The sequence below is a fragment of the Capricornis sumatraensis genome, chromosome 3, assembly GCF_032405125.1.
Source record: "Capricornis sumatraensis isolate serow.1 chromosome 3, serow.2, whole genome shotgun sequence".
Classification (NCBI taxonomy): Eukaryota; Metazoa; Chordata; class Mammalia; order Artiodactyla; family Bovidae; genus Capricornis; species Capricornis sumatraensis.
Genome location: NC_091071.1, coordinates 165,310,583 through 165,336,200, shown reverse-complemented (window position 1 = coordinate 165,336,200; position 25,618 = coordinate 165,310,583). Strand labels below are relative to the sequence as shown.

General features: G+C 41.9%; 1 protein-coding gene across 3 annotated transcripts; it reads right to left on the bottom strand.

Moving 5' to 3' along the window:
* Nucleotides 1-1,933: 1,933 nt before the first annotated feature.
* On the bottom strand, nt 1,934-24,182 carry RNF19B (ring finger protein 19B). Of its 3 annotated transcripts, none has more exons than XM_068968327.1 (9): nt 23,563-24,182; nt 12,377-12,582; nt 11,053-11,197; nt 9,241-9,403; nt 8,683-8,797; nt 7,287-7,427; nt 6,174-6,381; nt 3,570-3,701; nt 1,934-2,598 (listed from the first exon to the last, which is right to left on the bottom strand). In XM_068968327.1, the coding sequence occupies exons 1-9, from the start codon at nt 24,180-24,182 to the stop codon at nt 2,130-2,132; spliced, it is 2,199 nt and encodes a 732-aa protein (XP_068824428.1). In that variant the 3' UTR covers nt 1,934-2,129. The 3 variants fall into 3 exon arrangements, with proteins under 3 accessions (XP_068824428.1, XP_068824427.1, XP_068824429.1); XM_068968326.1 differs by having other exon boundaries at nt 11,053-11,194; XM_068968328.1 differs by having other exon boundaries at nt 2,465-2,648; nt 11,053-11,194.
* Nucleotides 24,183-25,618: the final 1,436 nt, after the last annotated feature.

The window sequence follows — 25,618 nt, the reverse complement described above, 5'->3', positions numbered from 1 at the left end:
AACTTTTCCCACGCATTACTCATGTTCTCCTCCAGGTGGTGCTGAAGGGTCTTTTTGTCTGCTAATGTCTAGGAGATACAACAATGTTGCAAAGGATTAGAATAAGCTTGGTTTTTCATGACCTCTGGTCTACAGTTGTGAGCTTTTTTTAGATGGCACCCATAATCTCCCTTAATTTATTTCTTCTTATTCTTACAGGAGAAAAATATATGGGCCTTTAACAAAAGCATTTTTGGTACTCCATGTAACAATCTTTACAACTCCGTGATTAGGACCATGATCCCCACGTTGGCTACGTGAAAACACACTCACACAATTCTCACAGCAGTAAGAACTGGAATCTAGATAAAAATACAGCTCTGGCTGCAAACTCCTGCCCCTTCAGAAGACTTCTTTGATCTTATCCTGTTAATTGCTCCCTTGATGAGGCTTCCAGAGAAATACAAGTCTTTGAGTTGATAATTTGCATTTCAGAGATTCCCATACTGTCTGCCCCTTTTCCCAACAAGTTCCCTTTTTCACACAAAGACACCCTCCCGGGCATTCTTTCAGAGATCCAAAGTCCACTAACAGCACTTCCTGTCCCAGGTGCAGGGCAATGTGCTAAGTCTGGATGCCCAAGAGATAAGAATCTTCCAAGCTGGCTGTTGTCCAGACTCACCATCCTCATCGTAGTAAAGCACAGGCCAGGAAGACAAAGAGCAGGTGCATCTGTGAAAGGAAACAGAAAGCCATCTGGTCCTCAGGGAAAGGATGTTTTCAATTCTTCCTCTGGGCCCAGGGTTAAAGTGACAGAGAAGTTTGGCACTGGAAGCTCCTTAAATACTTACTGTCTGAGAGTCAGTAAATTAGGGGCATGAGAGAGTAACTGATTCAAACAGTCACAAAGTAAATTACTGCCAGATTTGGAGACTCACATCAGGTCTCATGAATCTTTTAATTTTTCTGCTATACTATGTATGAACATTCATTTCTAAGACCATTATTCTAGACAGCCAAAACCAAGGAGTAGCTCAATTCTGACAAATTTATAAGAAGAGATAAAATTAAATATGCTGTGATTTTGATGGCGTGTCTCCTCTCTCCTTTCATTACAATCCTTTGTCCCTTACTTAAAACTAGATTGGCAAAACTAGAAAGTTGTTTTTTTGCAACCGGGACTGTGTACCGGAAAGCATAACAAACATCTAGGTATTGCTTGGTGGTTAAGCAGAATAGGTACATTTCTTCATCTAGGAAGAATCCTCTGTTCCCCAACTTACAACCATGCAACATTTACTGGTATTTCTGAAGAGCCAGTGGAACTGACACCCCTTCCCTCCTTGGAAGCACAATCCAGAAAGGGGTATAATCCAGAAAGGGGTAAATAAAGCTTTAACAGGAAAACTGCACAGCTGCGTCTAGAGGGCATGTGACTGACTCCAGCTAATTCTTCAGTCTGACTGCACAGTCCAAAACAATCTTGGCTTTGCTTTCTGTCATGCTAGGAGTCGTGAGTTTATAGATGAATGGCAACCCACTCCAGTACTCTTGCCTGGAAAATCCCATGGACGGAGGAGCCTGGGAGGCTGCAGTCCGTGGGGTCGCAAAGAGTCGGACACGACTGAGCGACTCCACTTCCTTCCAGTCTGGTTAGAATACCATCTTTCTTCCCTGGGATTAGGAAAGTTCAGATTTATAGACTGTTAAAGATGTAGTGGTCTATTTCAATCAAACACTTGGCTCTGGAAGACTATCCAAGCCAAGGAAAATGAGAGGAGCTGAATTACGACAGAAATTTTTATTTATTAAAATGTGTCCTCCAGTAATATGTTAGCATACATACAATATACACACATACATCTGTACACTCTTTGACACACCTCACGGATTGCCACCATAAGTTTAACCAATAAATTAAAACTAAAAAAGGGTGGGGGGGGCGAAGGAGATGTGGGGATGCGTGGAACTAAGGGCAAAATTTCCATGTTTCATCTGGTAAGAAACTGCAAATTTCTCAGAATTTCCCTGGGGAAAACCTGTGACCAGAGAATCTCTGAAATAAAAGTACAGAAATCCCTGCCCCCCAAAAAGATTCCAAAAGATGCAGTTACAAGTGTGCTTCTCAGAACAGGAGCATTCATTCCACTTCATACTCTGGCTTCTGCATCTTCTGGCCTCAAGATAGTCTTGCCCTCAGGTGGGGCAGAGAGGTTCATATGGGCACTTGGGCTTGGTGCACCGGGGGCTCTGGGTGTTGAGGGGCAGGCTGCGGCTTGGGAGCGAGGGGAGCCACACTCATCTGAGGTGATGTCTGGCACGTCATCTGACTGTGTATCAGAGCTCTCAAGGTCACTGCGGATGCTCTCGGGCTGGGCCAGGCTGATGTCCCAAGGCTTGCTGGCCAGGCAGTCTTTCTGTTCACAGCTTTGGTGTTTGCAGGGGGGGTCCTCTTCACCGTGGCCACTGCTGCCGGCACCGCCACCACTGCCTTCTTCTTCGTTCTCCGCCATCTGTGCATGAACATGGAGTGAGTCCTCTGTGCTGCTGCCACTCACTAGCTGATAGTGACTTGGTTTGGCTTCAATGTCCACTTGGATTTCCATATTGTTGCATTCTCTGTGGAGACAAAATCCACTTTGCTGAATCATGCATGGGTCATGCTACACCTGTTGGTAAAAGCAGTTTGTGGGTTCAGGATTAGAAAGTCCAAAGAAATAGGTAAATAGTAGACTAGAGAGCTCACTTTTAGAGATAATAAAATTTAATCTAGTACTCAAATAAGGTGAAGAACAATGAGATCTCCTTGCTGATTTAAAATATGCATGCAAACATCTCTGACAATTTATTTTTTTTTAATTTTTACTGGAGTATAGCTGATTTACAATGCTGCATTAGTTTCTGCTGTACTGCAAAGTGAATCAGTCATCCCTATACACACAGCCACTCTTTTTAAAGATTCTTTCCCCACACAGGTCATTATAGAATATTGAGAAGAGTTTCCTGTGCTATATATCCTTATTAGTTATTCTGCCAATTTCTTTAAACAACTAAAAATGAGCTTCCAAAATTCAACTAAGGATCAGAACCTCACACTATCTTCCTGAAAATATTAAAGTGAAAGAGTCACAGCTTTTTACTTCTCTGCTACAATGAGAAGAAACCAGAATCTCTCCAGTAGGGAGTGCTGTAATCACACCATACCAGATACACTAGCTTCTCAAAAATAGAGAAATAGGCTACAGGAGCCACATCAAGCAAGGATCAACGTAAGAACAGAAACTATAGAGCCATAAACATCAGTGAATACCCATCTAGCTTGTTAAGTTCCATGCGAATAATTACACTGTTGCAACAGCCAAAAAAAAAAAAGGAAGAAAAAACCTCTAAAAATCAAGTGCTAACAGAAGAATCAATCAAGAGATGCCAAACACTCCCATACCAAGAATGTGCTCAATGAATCCACAGGGTATACACACCATGTATCCCACTATATGGTACATAGAGCCCTAACATGAGGCATTGAGCTTCTAAGGCCAAAACTCAACCAAAAAATGCAACTTCTCCTAGGCATCTGACTGTTCACATACCTGTCCTGTGGGTTGTAGGAACTGATTATGGAACCAGCCATAGCACGAGTGCTTGCGTTGTCACTAATTGCACCAAGACTGGCTGTGTCTTTGGGGAAAATTTCCTTTTGGACATCGGCTTGGACTTCTAACCTGTGTAAAGAGGGGACATTTAAGTTAATATGAGACCTGGGTATTTCAAGACAGTCCGCTTCCTGGCACATGCCACTTACATTATTCTCTTGCAAACTGAGTTGATCTGATCGTCTCCAAATGCCAAATAGCTCAAAGAGATGCCCACACATTTTCTCTCTTAAAGTTATCTTTTGAAATCGTCCCCTCCTTTCCATCCCCACTGCTACTGCTTAACTTCAGGCTCTCAACAGCTCCCGCGTGGGTAACTGCAATTGTGCTGTCTCCAGTAGCCGTAAGTTCAAGTCAAACAACTTTCAGATCAGTGCCAAAGTGGATAATAACCTAATTACTCTAACAGCCCCTCTCTTGGCTCCCCCTTGCCATTAGGCATTTAAGGTCTACCTGATCTGCCTCCAAGCTGTCTCCAGTTCCACCACTTACCATAGATCCTAAATCCTAATCACATTGGATTTTTCCCCCTTACACACCTATACACATTTTATACCTCTCTGACTTTGCATATGCTAGTCCCTCTCTTTGAAGTTTTCTTTCTCTATGTGACAAATTCATACTCAGTTCTTAACAACAAGGAAGCATTATCTCCCTTCCTTCTTCCGTCAAACCACTTTCTGCAAAGTGCTCCACAGCAACTACCTACTTATTAAATCAATCTACACATCTCTTTCACACTCAGTTGTGAGCTCCAAAAGAGGAGAGGCCACGTCTCTTTTACACTTTACCCTCCATGTCTTGCATGTACTAGGAACTTAAACATTCAGCAATCAAATCACCCCCAGGCTATGAGCTTAAAGGACACATAAGAGTCAACCTTCAACGGCAGCAAACTTTCCCAATGGTGTCTCAGAGGACCCACAGCTTTTCCTATCTTGGCTCCAATATCATTTGGTTGCACATTTAAGTATTTCCTCATAATGGGTTTCACAGTCAAACCCATCTGACTCATTCACTTCCTATAAAAGGCTTTCACAGAACTGGAACAGCTGGCCTGGCTAAGCTGCAGTTTCAGCAAGTCAGTCCCCAATTATGTCTGCTTATTTACAGGGGTGTTGGTTTTAAGAAAGCACAGCAGTGAATTCTCCAGCATGTGGAGGCGGGATCCCCTAACAAGAGAGAACCAGAGTCAGGAGACACCAACAGGTCAGCAGCAGCCTACAGCCGCACATTCAGTCAACCTCCATCCTGCTGTCTGAGTCTCTGCTCTGCTCCTCCAGCCTTAGATGCCCTTCAGGAATGTGCCACAGTCCAGGAAAATGAGGCAGTGCAATGGAAAGTGCACTGAGTCAGAGACCTGGGTCCTAGTCTCAGCTCTGCCATAGATCACTCTCAGAGCTGGAAGAGGCCTTTCACAAAGGCCATCTCCTTCAGTGGTTCCTAGAAGCTGGTCTGTGCAATGGCTATGCTAGAATCAGCTGGGGAGAATTTTCAAAACAGAGATTCCTAGGTCCCACTCTGGGAGATTCTAATTTATTAATTCTGGGATAGAGCACTGCAATCTATTTTTAAAAGGCTCCCAAGTGAGTGACACGCATTCAGGTGTGGGATCCAGCCCATCTGCCAACTGTTGCTTGACCTCCTAATAGCCAATTGGCCCTCTGGTCTCACTTCAAATACTTTCAGAGGTACAGAGCTCAATTATCTACTGATATAATCCATTCTTTCTCTGGACTTTATACAGATTTTTCCTACAGTCTCTATAATGAAACAAAATTTGTTTCCCTCTAGCCTCTGCCGAATTATCTTCATCTATCTCCTGGCAGGAGGCCGAAGTCTTAACCCTTTTCCGCTTCCGGGCCCTGCGGGTAACTGAAGGCAGCGTCTCCTCTGCCTCTGTACCTTGCTTTGTATCACCTCTACCCCTCCTCAGGCCTCTCTTCTCCAGGGCATTCAAGTAACTGCTTCTCACGTAACGTCTGCTATGCTCCTCTGAATGTGCTCTGTTTTATCTACCTGATGAAACAACCAACCACATCACAACCATTTCAGTCATAGACTTACATATTCTGAACACAAGTTTATAGAATTGATTTTTCTTATCAAATGGGAGTCAGAACAGGAAGGTTATAAGGATCACAGTACCAATAAGCCAACAAGATACAGCATAAACGCTGTTCAACTAAAAGCCAGTGACAATCCTAATGGAGGGCATAGTCTTGGGAATTCTACAAAAATGCATGCTTCCCCTTTCTAAAAGAGGCAGCCTAACACAGTAGAGGGAGGATCTGAAGTCAAGATTATTCTTTATATGGAGTCACTATGGTACAGTGGGAAGAAACACAACTTTTATGTTGTGTCACTCAACCTTTTTAGCCTGTTTTCTAATTGCAAAAGTTAAAAAAAAAAAACACAAAAACACCATTGATGATTATATTAAAACGAGATGCTATATGAGACATGCCTGGTACAAAGAAATGGCTCAACATGATATGTTACTTCTCATAAGTCCAACTAGTTCTGTCAGAAATCGCTTACCTGCTGTATTTTCCCTTGCCACTGGAAAGAATGCCACCACTCAGTGTGCCCCCTGAGAGGGCTGCAAAGCTGGCTGTTTCGCTGTATGGCCCTTGCATAACGCTGAGTCCGTCTGTAGGGCTTCCACTGGTGCTCAGCACGCTAGTTAGGCCTTCGATGCTACTTTCCCCAATGCTGGGATTCTTGAGGGCTCGCCAGGCATCTGCCACTGGGGATGGAACCAAACATCACAACTGAAGATGGCACAATATCAAAACAGGGTCTGGGATCTTCTTGCAATGACTCTTCAGAGGAGAGAATAGTCATTCACTTAATGAATAGCATCTACCTGCAGCCACCATGTATCAGGTATTTTCACATATGCTCACATTTAATTTTCCCAAGAAATAGGGACTAGTAACCCCAATTTTAGATGAGGAAATGAAAGCTTAGAACTAAATGCCTTATCTATGGTCAGTCACACAATACTGCCATGTGATTCTGAGTCCACTATTCTTTCCATTATGCTATAGATGCCACCTAATCAAACATAAATATTTCCAAATACATTTAGGTCATGTGCTGATTCTAGCAGGAAGTTTGAAAAAATCTCTGGGGATCTCTGTGTCTCAGGCTAGTTAATATGATAAAGTGGAAACAACATCAAAGCATAAGTCAGAAGACCTGCTACAGTTCCAGCTCTTCAGAAGTTCTTAAACCCATTTAACAGATGTTGAGACAAAGGCTTAAAGAAGTTCCAATTAATCGGGGATAATAACAGCCCTGGGCCTCTCTCTTCAGAGCTGTTATAAAAATCAAGTGAAATAATAACTGTGTAAAGTCTTCTGAAAATTATAAAGTATTGTGCAGATATAAGACTTTATTATACTTATATAATTTACTATTACCAGCATACTTAAGAGTTACTTGGAGTACCTGCCACACAGAGGCAAGTACCAGAGGAATTAACCTAATAACTCTGGAACAAAGAAATGAAAAGCTAAAAATACTTTACCTCCTATAAAGCTCATTATCCAAAGTAATCCAATGTCAATCTCTCTGTAAAATGTGCTGAATTTTACTGACTTTTATCTTGTGTCCCATAAATTCAAAGGGAAATGAAAATTCTTTTACCTGTGATTGGACCATCATCTTCATCAAACTCAATTTTCACTCCCTTCCCATTGGCTGTACTAACTCCACAGCCACCTCCTCGACAGAGAGAAATAGGCACAACCCCATAGACATAAGCCAGCATGATAGGGACGCCAATACCTGGGGAAGAGAAGGAAACACGTCAGCAGGCCATCAGGTTGCAGCTGTCCTGAATTCTCCTTCCCATAGCTGAAGACAGACAAACTACTTTATAAAGGGTTGAAGAAAGACAGAATATGACTGTGCTAAAGAAGCAGCCTGGTCTAACAGAATGATGACTGGACGTGGAATCAGAAAGGCCTGGGTTAGCATCCTGGTTTCCATTTACCAGCCATTACAACCCTGGACATGTCTTCCTCAGGCTACTAACAATCAATGCATGCATAGGGCCCAGCACAGCAAATCTGTATGTTGCTTTCATTTCCCCACTTCCATTCATTGCTGAGATGCTAATCCCAGAACGAATTAATAATCAAACATGAAACAAGTGACTCTGAGGGTTCAGGATCCCTGCCCCACCCCGGAGTGTTAATTCTAAAATCTTACTGCTGTGGAAGGCAGAAAGGCTTAGTTGTTAAGAGCCCAGACTCTTAAGTCAGACTGCCCTGATTCATGTCCCAGCTAACAGGACAACTTACTATACCTTCTGTCACAACTATGCTGTTGTGAGGATTAAATGAATTAATATAGGCAAAACCCTCAGACCTGCTCCTGGCAAATGGAGTTATCTTATTATTATTCTAAAACAAACCCTCATGCCTCCCAAAATACTATGAGGCATTAAGTAAATCAAAATTTTGTTTTGTGGGTTTTATAGCAGTGGAGAGGGAAGAGAAAAGGTGAAAAACTAGGACTTAAAGTAATATCCTTTAATTCAACCTTTTTTCATGTGCCAGATGGAGTTCTAGGTACTAACTTAAGAATAAAAGATCTCAAACTCTGATACTTTAGTGTGGCTGATAATAATAATGAAAGTGAAGTGTTATTTGCTCAGTCATGTCTGACTCTTTGAGACCCCTTGGACGGTAGCCTTCCAGGCCCCTCTATCCATGGAATTCTCTAGGCAAACATACTAGAGTGGGTTGCCATTCTCTTCTCCAGGAGATCTTCCCGATGCGAGGATCAAACCCAGGTCTCTCACATTGTGGGCAGGTTCTGTACCATCTGAGCCACCAAGGAAGCTTGATAATAACAACAATAACAGCGCCTACAAGAGTTAACTCCTAAGGTGGGTCTGACATAAAAATGTAGGAGCCTCCAGAGGTGAAACATCTGGCCAGCTGGCTAAACTGTGAAGCCAGAAAGCTGATGGGAGTAGGTGGGGTGGGGTGAGGTCAGGTGGGGGAGGGAGTTGTAGTCTTGGCTAGCTTCTTACCAACGCTGACCGCAGCAATGACAGGGGATGCAATGACTGACAAAGTCACTCCTCCTGTGATCGCCAAATTCCTCTTATGTTTGGAGGTTTTCCTTCCCTCATACCTGCTATGAATCTAAGAAGAAATAAAATACGGGTCAGCGAGTTAGGACATCAATCTTTTCGCTGGGGAGAAAAAGGATAAGTAAATATTCCCTTATAAGTTATCTATATTAAAACATAGTCCCTCATCTCAAAGAGACATCTTTCTCACATTTTAATCTAACTCAGATCAGGAAGGTATAAACTAATATGAAAAAGTTAATACAAGAAGAGACAACGTAGGGGAGTGAAGTAAGCATTTCACCTTTAAGTCACTGAGACAAACCAGGCCCAGGATGTTAATAAGAACTTTTAGATCTCTTAGGGGTTTATGAAAATCCATTTAGGAAATTAATGTTATTATTCAAGAACCAGTTTGGCTTTCAGGCAGCTCTGAAATATAAGCTCCTCCCCATTTCCTTCAAAACTCTACCAACAGACCTGAAGATGGAACAGGGACAGAACACAACATCTTACCTTCCTACCAACATAAACAGGAATGCCGATGACCATGGCAGGAATGGCAATGCCAGCAATGAGGGAAATCCCCACTGGAGCACCAATCAATGTGCCCAGCTGCCAAAGAATTTTCTTCTTACGGCTCCACGGCTTCTTGCCCCAGAATGTACAGCCAGAGGGGCTGCAGAGGAAATATGCCAAAGTTAATGTCAATATTACAAATGCTGTGATTGTTACCAGAGAGTTTGATAAGAGCAAGAGCCTTCTTTTCTATAAGAGTGATTAATAGTTATAGGAGGTTATAAGAAATGAATATATTGCATGAGGAGAAACTATTAAGAGTTCTGGCTCTTTAATCTTTTTGTAAACTAAACTTGAAACCTCTTTTCCATTCTTTCCTGCTGAACTCTATCCTCTCTAACCCACCAAAATGAACCTACTTCTTTGTGTGATACTACACAGGAACCTGTATAGTCTATACACTTGACATCCCATCCAAACATTTTGTATTCTGCAGTGAAGGAACTCTCTTTGATTTTCATAGTTTTCTTGGCATATATAGATACTGCAAATCATTTTCCTAGGATAGGATTTAAAAATATTTCATCACACCCTTTACAACAGTTTCATAGTCTGAGTTTGCCCACTTTTACATTTAGTTGTTCTGAGTCCAGCCATTTTTGTTTACTCCGTGTGTGCTGTCTTTTCTACCAGACAGGGTAAGCAATTTTGAAAGTTAGGGGTCATATCTTATGTACTCCTAGGTCCGTAATAACTGGTATACTGTAAGTACTCAAATGTTTGCTAAATTGGAAATGAAAGTGTTTCATCCACACAATGAATGTTAAATTTGTAAATATTACCTCCTTCAGGACAATATTTCAATGACTACTACATCTAAGGAATTGTAAAAAGGTTAACATTGGCCTTAAGATTCATAATATAGCTTAACAAAATTAGACATGTAAATGAAGTAAAAGTCATAATGTTTATAAAGGAACATGTAAAGAATGTCAGTAAAGAAGAATGAGGCAGAAAAAGCTGGGGGAAGGCATCACAGATGGAATGGCATTTAAAGTGGCTCTTGAAGACTGGATAAGAACTGAACAAGTGGAGATAAAATGAGGTTGCTGGGAGGTGAGGTGATTAGAAGGCATTCCAGACAAAGGAAAGAACATGAACAGTCAGGGAGCTAACAGCACAGAAGAGACACAGATAATCTGGGATACAGTATTTATGAAAGCAAAATGGAAAAAGGTAGAAAGTATACTGGGGCCAGACTGTAAAAAAAAACCTTAAAAGCCATCCTAAGGAAGTTGAACTCTATCTGGAAGGTAAGGGAATACAGTCACTGGAAGTTGCTGAGCTGGAGAAAAACATGATTGGAAGGGTGTTTCAGAGGAAGTTTTTATAGCTTCCTTATGCTGTAATGAGAGGACAGATGATGTCTCTTTGACATCCTTTTCCCTCAGTAAGTAAGAGACGAAGACTACAAATAAAAACAATGGACCTACTGCTTTTATGGTCTTGTTCTCTTACTGATGTCAGACGGAAGGGTGAGATGAACTGGGAGAGCAGGACTGACATATATGCACCACTGTGTGTGAAACAGATACTAATGAGAAGTGGCAGGATAGCACGGGGAGCTCAGCTTGGTGCCCTATGATGATCTAGAGGGCTGGGATGGCGGAGGCAGACGGGAGGTTCAAGAGGGAGGGGATGTAAGTCTGCATTTTAGCTGACTTATTTACTTCATTGCACAGCAGAGACTAATACAACACTGTAAAGCAATTATACTCCAAAAAACAAAAGGACACTTTCTCATCTCACCTGAGGTAATGCAAGTCTGAGATCTCTTTCATACAAAGCCAACAGAATTCACAGCCACACACCGCGCAGGTCATATGATTACAGCTTCCATCATTCATCTTGATAATGTAAGCACTGCATCGTGGGCATGGCTTAATGTCGTCTGCTGAGGGGAGGGAGAAAGAATGTGTAGAAAAATACCCTTACTTAAACCTAGTTTGGTTTTATTATTCCCAGGAGTATGCATAAGAAATGAGACAGTCAAGAATTCCTGACTGAGAACTCCAGATTGCGCAACCCACTTCGCTGGAAGGCTGGCTATGTCTAGACCTCAGGAAATTTCATAAAATGGATCCTGTCTCATATTGAGCTGCCTATCCCCCAAACTGGCATCGTCAACAGCACGTGAGCCATACTCTGAGCAAAGAGACTTCCCTAGAGAGAAAGATGGTTCCAAGAAAAATGGAATTTCAGCAGTCAATAGGCTGGCAGAATGAAAAGCACAGTTCCACAGGAAGAACAGTCTATAGCCTGCATTTGGCTTTAAGTCTTGAAAAATCTTAGTTCAGGAAACTCCTTTCACAGGTTCAACAAGTATTACTGCGGTTTGTTGTTAATACAATCCACAGCCTCTTGCCATGATACTTTAAAATTCAAAACCTAAAAACAACTATGTGTGCTAAGTGGCATACACCTGGTAATTTTCACAGCAAGCTAGGAACTAACCTATTAAAAACAAAAAGGAGATTAGGTTGTGCCAGGAAAAAGTGAATGGTAAATCTTTCCTTTCAGCTTCTCTCAAATGACAACAGTGAAATAAAGCACATTTATAAAAGGCAGTAAGCCCACTGACATTTTAAAATAGGTTTCCTTTGACATGTCAAGGTTGAAACTGAATGTGTGATATTCCTTCTTTTAAGGTTAATCATTAATCCATACCAACATCGCTTACTTTCCTCAAGTCTGTACCCTACTTCCAAAAACAGTGATGTACTTAAAGCTAGTAGGAAAACAGTATAGGTTTAATACTAAATGTCTTTCTGCTCACGATGAAAGGACTGAAAAAGCCCCTAGCAAAAGTACCTAACTGCTCTCCAATCTGAGACATATTACTAAGAAGGTAGAAACTACAGAATTCAGTTTTACTATATTCCAATTCACCTGGGTTGGACAGCCTATAAACGGCTAGAGAGAGAAGCTACATATTAAATATACTATTGAGAGTATTACCAAATAGTTTCTGCTTTCTAATCCTTGAGTCATACATTAAGGTAATCTCTCCCAACTTTGGGCTCACATTATGAAATATCAAATAAAGAGACAAATGAACTACGCCAACTTATACCTGGTCCAGATTCTTGTCCATAACTAAGACCTGAAGTGTGCTTGGTGCGGACTCGCAATGTCTGTGCCCTCTGCTGACGGGCCATATCGCATGTCTGATTTGGATGCCATATTTGCTTGCAGTGGTAACAGAACTCAGTCTGGCAGCCTTCCCTCTCACAGGTCAGCTTTGGGCAGCTGGCACAGCCATAAGCAATAACTGCATACCTGGGTAAGGAAACAGGACAAGATATAAATAAGCTAAGACATTATGCATTGGTTCCAGTGGGGTAACACTGTTTGGTGTCCCCCACCAGTTCATATGGTATAGAGGAAAGAACACACATATGTGTAACACGCACGCATATTCTGTGTGAGAAAGTTCCAACCAGAATTTGAACCCATGTCCCCTGCAGTGGAAGCACAGAGTCTTAACCATTGGACTTTCAGCCTGAATTCCTAGCATGTATTCAGTCATAGTTTAAGCTGCTTTGGGAACAGTTTGTCATAGCAAGTTTCATAAATAAGGGTACAAAACTATTTCCTTTGGATGGTTTGCTATATTTAGAGAAATCAGGATTTGTTTAAAGGACAGAACATTTGTATAATAAAGAACAACAGAAAAAACTAAAGCAAGTATACTTTTTAAAAAACTGTGGTATAGTTCATGTACAATATTATATGTTTCAGGTGTACAACAATGATTCACAACTTTTAAGCTATATTCCATTTATAGTTATAAAATTTTGGCTATATTCCCTGTGTTGTACTATGTATCCTTGTAACATTTTTATATATAGTAGTTTGTACCTCTTAATGCCCTACCCCTATCCCCTCTCCCCCACAGGTAACCGCTAGTTTGTTCTCTATATCTGTGTGTCTGTTTTTTTAGTAGTCACTAGTTTATTTTTTAGATTGCACATATAAGTAATTTTCTTTCTCTGGCTTATTTCATTTAGCATAATATCTTCTGGGTCCATCCATGTTGTTGAAAATGGCAAAATTTAATTTTTTTATGGCTGAGTAGCATTCTAATGTATACGTACACCATATTTTTAAAATCACTCATCTGTTGATGGACACTTACGTTGTTTCCATATCTTGAAAGTGAAAGTCGCTCATTCGTGTCTGACTCTTTGTGACCCCATGGACTATACAGTTCACAGAATTATCCAGGCCAGAATACCAGAGTGGGTAGCCTTTCCCTTCTCCAGGGATCTTCCTAACCCAGGGGTTGAATCCAGGTCTCCTGCATTGCAGGCAAATTCTTTACCAGCTGAGCCACAAGGGAAACCCAAGAATACTAGAGTGGGTAGCCCATCCCTTCGCCAGCGGATCTTTCCAACCCAGGAATTGAACTGGGGTCTCCTGCATTGCAGGCAGATTCTTTACCAACTGGGCTATCAGGGAAGTCTTGTATCTTGGCAACTGCATATCTTGGCAACTTTCATATTTTGGCAACAGCAAATAATGCTGTTATAAATGCTGCTATTAAGGTGCATGTATCTTTTTCAATAAGTGTTGGGTGTTTTTTTTTTTTTTTTTTTTCAGATAAATACCCAGGAATGGAATTGCTGGATTCCAGGGGCTTTGCAGGTGGCACTAGTGGTAAAGAACCTGCCTGCCAATGCAAGAAACAAGAGACACAGGTTCCATCCCTGGATCGGGACGATCCCCTGGAGGAGGGCATGACAACCCACTCCAGTATTCTTGCCTGGAGAATCCCATAGACAGAGGAGCCTGGCGGGCTACAGTACATAGGGTCACACAGAGTTGAACATGACTGAAGCAATTTAGCACGCACGCACACATGGTAATTCTATTTTTAATTTTTGGAGAAATCTCCATACTGTTTTTCATAATGGCGACACCAATTTACATTGCCACCAATGGTATATGAGGGTTCCCTTTTCTCTGCATCTTTGCCAGCATTTGTTATTTGTGGCCATGCTGATGACAGCCATTCTGATAGGTGTGAGATAACATCTCACTGATTTTAATTTGCATTTCTCTGATGATTAATGAATGATGCTGAGCATCTCTTCACGTGACTTGGTCATTTGTATGCCTTCTTTGGAAAAATGTCTATTCAAGTCTGCCCATTTTTCAACTGGACTGTTTGTTTTTGTTTTTTTGATGTTGATTTGTATGAGCCACATATATTTTGGATATTAACTCCTTATCACTCATATCATTAGAAAATATTTTCTCTCATTCAGTAGGTTGTCTTTTTGTTTTGTCAACTGTTTCCTTTGTGGTACAGAAGCTTTTAAGTTTAATTAGGTCCCTTATTTTTTTTGGCTGTGCTGAGTCTTTGTTGCTGTGCACAAGCTTTCTCTAGTTGCAGTGAGTAGAGGCTCCTCTTCACGGCGGTTCAGGGGCTTCTCATTGTGGTGGCTTCTTTTACTGCAGAATACACTCTCCAGGGCATGGGCTTCAGGAGTTGTGGTATGTGGGCTCAATAGTTGCAGCTCACAGGCTCAAGAGCTTGGGCTCAGTAGTTGTAGCAAGTGGGGTTGTGGAATTTTCCGGAACCAGGGATCAAACCCATGTCCCCCACATTGGCAGCTAGATTCTTACCCACTGTACCACCAGGGAAGTCCAAGGATCATTAATTTTTGCTATTGCCTCTGATTTAGGAGATAGATCAAAAAAAAATATTGCTACAATTTATGTCAGTGTTCTACCTATATTTTCTTCTGGGAGTTTTATGATTTCAATACTTTTTCAGGTTTCACAGTGAAGTTGACCCCATGACAGACTGAGAGACAATTGAAAGCTCATTTTATCTTTCCATAATTTTTTCCAACTTGAATGTACACCTTGAAATATCTTCCTTCTTGACAGGTTCCAGAATCCAAGAATACCACTCATCAGTCTTATTAATCAACATGGAATATGGCAATTATTTCCTCCTAATCCCTTCTGATACATATTCTTAGTTATGAAACACAATTCAGAATCTATCAGCACCAACCAGCATTAACTAAGTTTCTTACAATTCATGTTTATTTACCAAGAATTATTTTCCTACAAATAATCCAATGTATTTACAACTATTAGCCTTTCTAACTCTAAAAATCTCAACTAAATGCACAGGCTACCCTAGTAAGTGGATGCATTTAAAATAAGAATTTTTTTAAAAAGTAATTTAAACAAACAAAGAAGGGAAGACAGTAGTAGTGAAAGTTCAAACAATTTTCAAACAAGTCAATGATTACAGGCTTGGTGTTGTCATTCCCTATTCCATGCTCTCCTCCAATAGCGAAAGACCTCAAACAACTTAAAAGAATAACAGCATTTTCTTAGATCTATTTTACAGTTTGCTTATTTGATTGTACACTAGATATTTATGACAGCAACTTAAGTTCCAGGCTTATCATAGATTCTGCAAATTGATTTGAGAATGACACTGAAAATATCAATGATAAGGTTTCATCTATGTTATATAATACAGGCTGTATTAAAATGCTTTTCAGAAAGAGCAAAGTGAATTCAATGTATAAATGCAAATGATTCATATCCTGTAGGAGTTCTGAGCAAATTTATCCCACCTAGTTGCAAAATAACTACTAAAGATAAACAACATTTTTCCTGAAGAAAGTGATTTGCTTGCTATTTTGTGTTAAATAAGAAAGGTACTAGGTGATCTCAGAAAAAAGTATTAAGTCAACTTCAGACAAGACAATACAAATTAAACAGATTGCCAGTCAGGAAGCCTTTGAACATTTCATGATACATTTCTACCTCACATAGTGGGAGTAATATTTATTAACAGATTTTTCTCTTTTTTTTAAAATAAAGAACATTTGATAGGACTGACAATATCAATTTTGGGTGTGGAATTTTGAAGGAAGTAAAATAACCTCAAATACTCATGAACCTACAGCAACCTATTATTGTGACACAGAATTACTCAGGGCACGAGACCTGGCATTCCGGTTTTGGGGTGCCTGGTCTAGGCTCTTTGCCCCTGACTCATACTGCATGACACTGAGCTAATTAAAATCTCCAAACTTTAGATTCTATCCCTAAAATGGAAGTATAGGTGCTTGCCACTTTCAAGTGTAACCAAACATGTTTTAAAATTGCATTTGAGATCTTGCCCTGAAAGTTATGGTATAAATATATAGCACATGTTGTCATACTTCCTGGCCTTTGCATATTCTATTCCTTTCTGCCTTGAAATGCCCTTTGCTTACTTCTTGCCCTGGTAAATACTAATCAGTTTAAGAACCAGCTCAAATGTCATCCTTTCTATAAAATCCACTTAACCTTTCCAGGAAGTTGGTTGCCCACTTCCTGTCTGTGCATAATTACTTCACAATACTTAACAGTACTTCACAATACTTATACAGTAAATATCTGTTTATATGTATGCTTCTCCCAGCCAGACTAGGCAAGGAAAAATACCAACCATTTTTTAATCTCCAGGGTCTAGCACACTGATTCATGCTTAAAACACCTGTTTTGAAGGAATGATAAAGAGACCCTCTCCTCTTTGGGTTTTTTATTTTACCCAGGTCATCTAGCTCTTCTCTTGGGCCATTACATTTCCCTAAAGCAATCTTTTAAACTTATCTATGTATCTATTGGTTTTCTATATGCCAATACTATAATTTAATCATAAAATTCTGTATAAGCCCTTTTGAGGAGTAAATTCCTAAATTCTGAATAGGGCAATCTCCTACCCTAGGTAGTCAAAAAAAGAAAAGAGAAAAAAAAAACAAACTATTTTGTTCTTTCTCTTCTCTGGCCTACATTGGAATCTCTCTCCTACTCTGCTTTCTTAGCTCAACAGAGCATTCAGGTTTGCTAATTAGAAGCTAAAAGTAAGGTCTAGGAAATTACATGATGCTAAGAAAACAGAAGCATCCTTTCTCCCTCTTAAGTTCATACAACTTATTAATTTTGTCAATTTGCTATCTTCAGAAACATTATAATGTGACAGGCTAGAACACAACAATACCTTACTCTGGCCTAGGGGGTGGAAATCCCATTAGTATAAATTTGATTAAGTGCCAACAAATCCTGGTAGTTAAAGAAATGTGTTCCTATATTATGTCTATACTTCACTGTTCCAGGCCAAGTAACTTCATTTACAAACAGACTTTGAACATATATAAGGGTGGATGACACAGGCCAAGTGAGCCATACTATCACTATCTTCCTTTTTACTGCCCTAGTTCAAAACCATGTCATCTCTTGAACAGACAACTGCAAGACTATCTGGTCTGCTTATTCCCTACTCCAATCCAAATTCCAGTACCAAAAGTTTATCTATCATGATGTTACTCTTTTGCTTAAAATCCTTCAAAAAAAAAAAAAAGAAAGAAAAAAGTCCTTCAAATCTATATTTCTTTGCATGGCACACTTAGACCTACCAATTTGAATCCAGTCTACCTTTAGAGATCAATCTTAAGTCACTTCCCAGATCATGCTCCCCATATTGCACATCCAGAGGCAAACCAAACTAGACTGCAGACTTAGTCCTGAATTTACATACCTCCAAGCATTTGCTTATAACATTCTGGTTTAAGACACCTAATTTTCTCTACCCTCATCTTTGTTTGAAGTGAAGTCGCTCAGCTGTGTCTGACTTTTTGCGACCCCTTGGATTGTAGCCTACCAGGGTCTCCCATCCATGGGATTCTCCAGGCAAGAGTACTGGAGTGGGTTGCCATTTCCTTCTCCAGGGGATCTTCCTGACCCAGGGATCGAACCCGGGTCTCCCACATTGTAGACAGATACTTTTACTGTCTGAGCCACCATAAATTTCTACTCATATTCTTCAAGCCCTGATTAGGTATCACCTCCTCCATGAAGCCTTTAGTGATACAATCATGCAAAACCTTTCATCTGTCTTCTAAGAACACCTGTATTTTCTTCAGTATCTGTTACACTGCATTTATAACTATCTATCTGTCTCCTCCACCAGACCAAACACCCTGTCAAGAGGACCATGTCTAAGTCCTTTTGGCAATACTCAGAACTCACCTAAGGTTCAACATCATATGATTCTGAAAAGGACCGCTGATTACCTGTCTGTCCTCTTCTTGCCCACCCTCCTCTAATCTGTTTCTCTTCTCAAAACTGTGGTGTTTGTATTCTTTACCTCCCTTATCAAAAATTTAACTACTCATCCCATTCTTCTGGGACCTAATTGAAAGACTTTGTTCAGAGTTGTAGAAAAAGTTGGAACACAGATATCTTAGTCTAGAGGAGCTCTCAATTTACTCAGAGCACAAGATTTAGTGTTAAATAAGGACACTAACAGAAGACACTAACAGGCCAGAATAACTGTTAAAGGAGCTTAGAAAACTACCAACAATGAAAGTGTCAGGTCTGCTTTAAAGATGTCATCAAAAAACAAACAAAAACAAACATGTTTCCTGGTGATTTAAGTTTAGGGACATTATATTAGATTGAAGATTTACCCTGTGTATTAGCATTAACAAGATTTACAGTGTATATTAGAATTGTTTAAAGGGTCTAAGGAGCTCAGAAATAAGAGTTGCTTTATTTTGTTCAATCCAACATTTCCCAAGCTTATTCAATGCAAACACATTTTTCTTTTCAATAATGCCTATACCTTGAGAAATACTGATGTAAGTGAAAAATAGAAAATAAGATCAAAAGATGGTTGGAAACCATAAAGGCTCTTATATCATAAGGATAGATCATATAAATAATATGTTCTTAAAGACATAAGAAGTCATCTTATAGGTCAGGTATGAGCAGTTTTAAGCAGGGGACTGATATAAAATGTTCTATTTTAGAATGAATACTTTGGCAAATATGAGAAAGATACATTGGGCTGGAAGACGATCTAAATGGTGGAGGGTGGAGTTGTAGGAGATACAGAGGTGCGAAAATGGAGATACAGAGTTAAATTAAGAGAAAAGATTCAGGGAAGCTTCAGAAAGGATAAATCCTCCCTCACTGACTGAGAAATCTGCCTTGCTCAGGGAGCTTATTATTCTCTCCTAAATGTATTAGGGACAAACAGAAGCTTCCTGTTTTTAGGATAATTCAGTCCAGTTGTCTAGGAAGGCCAATAGACAATACTACCTTCTGGGAACAGGTATGGAGGGGGACTCCGCAGGAGACAAAGGCAGCAATGAGAGGCTGAAGTGGTGGACTGCACAAAGAATTTAGGTCAAGACAGTCTTATCTCCTACTCATCTGTACAGAAGATCTGCCTGCTGTATGCCAGGAAATATTCTGTTGTCTCCTTTCCCAAACCCTCAAGTCTTCTAGGACAAACCTAGACAGCGTATAGTCGAAAAAGGTCCATATAGTCAAAGCTGTGGTTTTTCTAGTAGTCATGTTTGGAAGTGAGAGCTGGACCATAAAGAAACCCGATTTGATGCTTTCCAACTGTGGTGCTGGAGAAGACTCTTGAGAGTCCCTCGGACAGTAAGGAGATCAAACCAATCAATCCCGAAGGAAATCAACCCTGAATATTCCTTGGAAGGACTGGTGCTGAAGCTGAAGCTCCAATATTTTGGTCACCTGATGCAAAGAGTTGACTGAATGGAGAAGACTCTGATGCTGGGAAAGACTGAGAGCAAGAGAAAAAGGCAGGTGACAGAGGATGAGAAGGTTGGATAGCATCACTGACTCCATGGACTTGAGTCTGAGCAAACTCAGGGAGCTAGTGAAGGACAGGGAAGCCTGGTGTGGTGCAGTTCATGGAGTCACAAAGAGCTGGACATGACTTAGTGACTGAACAACAACAATCTAGAGCTTCTGAAAGGGTTTAAAGACAGGGCACTTGAGAGGAAAACATTATATGTTTACATGATTTGGAGGTTTCTGAAAAGACCCTGTGCTTAAGTAGAGACTCTAAAGGGAAGCAGATCAGTTGTACTATTTATCAACGGTGAGACACTGGGTCCCACACTTAAACTTCTCTGAACTGCCTTCTCCTTTATCAAATGAGTTTACCACCATCTACCTGCATGAAAATAAAGTGAAATTATTTGAATGAAGTTATAGTCTGAAGATTATAAAGGACTATAAAAATGTCAGTTATCTGTATTCTGAATGAATTTTATCTCATTTGAAAGCATGTTTTAAAGGTTATATTTGGTGGGAATTGCCTGGTGGTCCAGTGGTTAAGACTCAGCAGCTTTCACTGCCATGGCCTGGGGTTTGATCCCTGGTCTGGGAACTAAGATCCCACAAACTGTGCATGCACAGCAAAAAAAAGAAAAGAAAGATCACATTTGGTAATACTGTACTCAATAATATTAATGTGAAAGTTTTCCCTCAGAAATTGGTTTCCTTATTTATGAATATAATAAAATTGTATTCAAGTATAGGAAAAGAAAAATTCAAGACTCTATGTTCCAAAAATATTCATAAACAAATAATCTTTTAACATATAGTGCTTTTATCATGAGTAATCACAGTGAAACTAGTGATCACAACTCTGTAAGATCACTCATATTCTCCCCTCACCCCACCAAATAGACACACACACACACACACACACACACACACACACACACAGAGTCAAGAACTTGATAAATTTGGCTGACAGGAACTTGATCTGTGGTCAGTAAGATGATCAGGTATGAGAAGAAACAACTGGGGTCTTAGGCTTCTTCTAGTTCTCATCCATGACTTTTACCTGACCCAAAAGAACAACAGTTTGATTAAAACAAAACAACTATTTTTCTCATGACATTAGCAAGAGATGGCAAAACCACTGGCCACATCTCCACCTATTTGAGAAGTGACAGAAATACAAAGTTACTCCCTGTTTATCTAATATCTTCATCTGAATTCTCAAAACACTCTGAAAATATCAATTAGGCCTCTCAAGTAAGGAAAAGATTAGGCCTATTTCAGATAAGAAAAATAAAAGTAGGTAAGAGGCGGTTAACAAGAAGAATCAGAAAAGAAACCAGATTCTAGCCTTTTTGGCTCTCTCAATGTTGTAGGCCACACTTGATGAAATGACCCAAACAGCAGCATCCCCAATAATGCAGATAAGCTTGTGCTTTCTAAAGCTTTGAGAGAAAAGAATACTAGCCTTGGTTGGAATTAACACCAGTGTTCCAAGCCTGGTTCCACCACCCACTAGTCGTATGATCCTAAATAAGCCACTCAATTCATTTAAACTTCAGTTTCCTTATCTGTAAAACTAGATCAAATGTATCTTACAATGTTGCAAGGATCAAATTAAATTATGTATGCCTGACACATGGATACTCAGATGCTAGTTTGCTTGCTCTCCCTACACTTCACCTTCTTTAATTCCCAGATTTAAAAGTTATATTAAAATTGTTATAATTTTTTAACTAATTAAAAAAAACTCTGGATGATAATACGATAGTAATTCAATACTTGATTAATATAAAAATGGCCTAATACTTTAATAACTTCCCAGTCAGGAATGGTGCAGAGTTATCATCAAGATTGTAAGTTAATTCCTGTCCATTTTAATTGATGTGAACAAAGACAGAGATTGACACAGAGAAATAAACAAAAAGAGAACTTTCCCAGAAATAAAATGTCAGTGATGCCACATTTCTCAGTTAAAATTCAAGGAAATTCACATCTCAAAGAGGAGATAATATACTATTCCAAAATGAACCAAACAGTGTTCTCTTAGGTAAATATTCCTTTAGTTCAGAAAATAGATCAATACTGTCTGTAAAACTTCAATACCACATAAATTAACCTCTTAAGGCTAGGAAGACTACCAGATCTCCAGATAAAAGCAAACTTTTCCAAGGGCCTACAAGGTTTTTTTCTGATACTTATTATTAATAACTGAAAGTGAAAGTGACCTACCATAGACAAACACCTCAACCTTTGACCACAACATTTCAAAGTAATTTAGAAACCTCATCTCAGTGAGCTTAAATAACACATACATTCTAAACAAGTTTGGCAGAATAGAAAAATAATAAGAAATTAACTCATCTTACCCTCCTAGACACTCTATGACAGCTTCTTTTGAATGAGACAAATAGCAGCATCATGGAAATCATAAAAGAGCCTTGATATATAGGTTATGATTAAAAGCCCTTAGTTCTTTTGAAAGAAAAGAACATACAGCTTTTTACTAGGAGTCCCTAGCCTCTTTTTGTCCTCAAAACATGACACACAAGAATAAAATGATCCGGCCAAGGTCACAGAGCAGGTAATGGCACACTCTGATGTCCCTCTTTCCTGCATGCAATCATTTATGGGATGCTATTATTAACTTATTATTACTGACAGTAACACACAATCAGATTTTAAAAACTAAAGGTTGGGGGCTGGAGGCGCCGGGGGTGGGGTGGGGGGCTTTCCACTGAATTCTCTAGATGGCAAAATCTGGTGGTATTAAGTCTCTGCATTTACACAGTGCAACATCAAGAACTCAAGATTGGAGGAGCTGGGAACCACATTTTCTCTTAATCATATCAACCTCTGGGCATCCTTCTCAGTGCCCCCATTGCCTCTCTGGACAAAGAAAGGGTCTGTCCACTCTACACCCTGCCCAACGCAGCAGTGTAAGGACCACAGGGGTGGCCACACAATAGCCGGACACAGAAGACACCACAATGCCCAGGTTGCCCCCCGAGCGCTGCCAGTGAGCTCTCCTTTCCCGCTAGAGCCATTTCAGTCACCTGCATCCCAACTTTCAGCAGTGGTGGTCTCAGCAAAAGTACACCTTCTCCTGCAACGCTGCGAAGTTTGCCCCTAGTCAACTGGACACACCCCTCCAAAGCGCTGCCCTTTCAGAATGATGTCTTATTCCGTCCTTTGCCAGATATCAGCTCCCCATCCTCATTCAGAGATACCCCCTTCCTCTGGAGAGGGGCGTTCGCCGGACCAAAAACAGCCTCTCGCTGCCTCCTGACTTGGACAGCTCCCTTCTTACCCAGTGCTCGGCACCTCAAGTCCTCAGGCAGGGGTTGGGCACTGGGTGCGTTCACCTCAAGGGGCTGGGCTTGCCGATGGTTACCGGTTACCAGCCCGCCGTAACTGCCGCCTGGCCTCCCTTCCACTGGTCATCCCTCACCTCTCCCTCCACGCTGGGACACGGACACACACACACACACACACACACACACAGACACATACACACACACACACGGTGCGTGGAGGACCGCCCCTCGCGGCCGGCCACACGCAGGGTCCAGCCTTCGGCCCCAGGTCCCCTCCACCGCGGCCACCGCCCCAGGGCCACGCCCCCGCGCTCACCCGCAGTCCGGGGCTGGGCACCAGCGGCAGTCGGGGTCCGAGGCCAGGTAGCGGCGCAGCATGAACTCCTCGTACTTGTGCATGAGCGGCGGGTCGGCGAGCAGCAGGCGGATGTCGTGCGGGTTGAGTCGCTCGCTGCACTCGGGGCAGCTGATGGGGACCCGGCTCTCGCTGATCTCCAGGCGCAGGTAGTGGCGGAGGCAGTCCCGGCACGAGCGGTGCGGACAGCTGAGGAGGCGCGGGGCCCGCTCCGGCGGCAGCCGCACCAGGCACAGCGGGCACTCCACCTCCTCCGGGCCCGAGCCACCGCCCTCCGCCGCCTCCTCATCGTTTAACCCGGGCCCCACTGTCGCCACGGCCTCCGCCTCGGCCTCGGCGGCCGGCTCGGCGGGCAGCGCCTCGGGCGGCGAGGCTTGGGCCGGGGCGGGCGGCGGCGGCGCGGCCGGGGGCGGTGGCTCGGCCTGCGGCTTGGCTCGGGCGCGGCGGCCGCGGGCCGAAGAGGAGAAGACGCTGTGGAAGGTGAGGCGCCGGCGCCGGCCGCCGCTGCGGCACTTGGGGTCGGGCGCAGCCGCGTGTAGAGATGTAGAGCGCGGCGATTCGGAGTCTTTCTCGGAGCCCATGGTCCCCAGAGGCCGAGGGGCGAGGGGCGCCCAGCGCCACCACAGCTCCCGCCTCAGCGCCCCCTCAGCCGGCGCCCGGGCCGCCGCCGCCTCAGCCTCCCTCCCAGAGATAGAAACCAAGCAGTAGCGACGAAGTGGTTATAAAGCCTCCGCCCCGCGCGCCGATGCCCACTGCGCAGGCGCTTCGCGGAGACACCTCACAACCCGCACCGCCCTGCCGGAGGGTGGGGGGGCGCTGGGCGGGGCCGAGGGGGGTGGGGCGCGCTGGGCGTGCTGGGGCGGAGCCCCGCCTCCTCGGAGGGCAGGTGATCCCAGGGCCGCCATCTTGAGAAGAAGGTAACTCAACTAGTTTACTTGGCCTCTACCGTCAATATCATCGCCCCTAGCCACATCGAACCTGCGGCGGAGTTTTCGGTTTGCCTTTCTTCGAGGTTGGGCCGATTGCTGCTTCCAGCAAATGATATTTTAGTTACTCCATCTGTAAAAAGCCGATGAGGGTAAATCAGATAGTGATTCCCAACTGGTCTACCTTCCAACACATCTTTTGTTGTTTTTGTATTAACCAGTAATTAATAAAGAATATATTCATTGAGCTTCTATTAAATGGAGGCATTACTAGGTGAAACAGACAGGGTCTCCCTATCTGCGAGAGGTTTACAAAATAAAATCCAAATCCCTCAATCTAGCATTCAGTACTTTCTGTGACCTACTAAACTATTCCTAGGTCCACCGCCCATTCTAACCTTCTGGTAGTTTGGTTACTTACAAATTGTGGACGGATGTCCAGCATTTTGGGGGTGCCTGGAAGTGCCTTTCTGCTGATCCCCCACTGCTCTGAATGGGGGAAGACACGGAATCAGCCTTACAAATGGGAGACAAGCAAGCCGCTTTAACAGCAATGGGAAGGTATCAGGCAGGATTAGACTCAGTTGCAAATAACAAAAGAAAAAAAAAGGCTTATGATAGAAATTTATTTCTCTCTTCATGAGAAATAATTCATAAAAGTTCAAGGCTGTTCTGCCTTTCTTAGCAATTGGTTTCTAATCTTAAGGTCAACTCATTATTGTCCACATTCCAGACAGTGGGGAGGGAAAAGAGAGGAAAGGTACACTCTTTTCCTTTTAAGAAGACTGCCTTGAAAGCCTGGCACATTTCTGCTTACATCTCATTAGCCAAAGCGTAGTCACATGGCCATACTGGGATATGTGACTTTTTAACTGGGCACAATGTGTCCCTAAAAATAGGTGCTCTGTTATTAATAAAGATTGGTAGAAACTGTACTAAAAGATAACCGTTTGTCTTTTATGGGTGGTATTAAAACCTTGAGAAAGGTCCTTAGGAATAAACCCTGGGAAACTTCAAACTTTTGAGGTAAAACAGAGGAAGAAGAGCCAGCGAAAGAAACTGAAAAGCAGGGGCTGTGACACAGGAGAAAA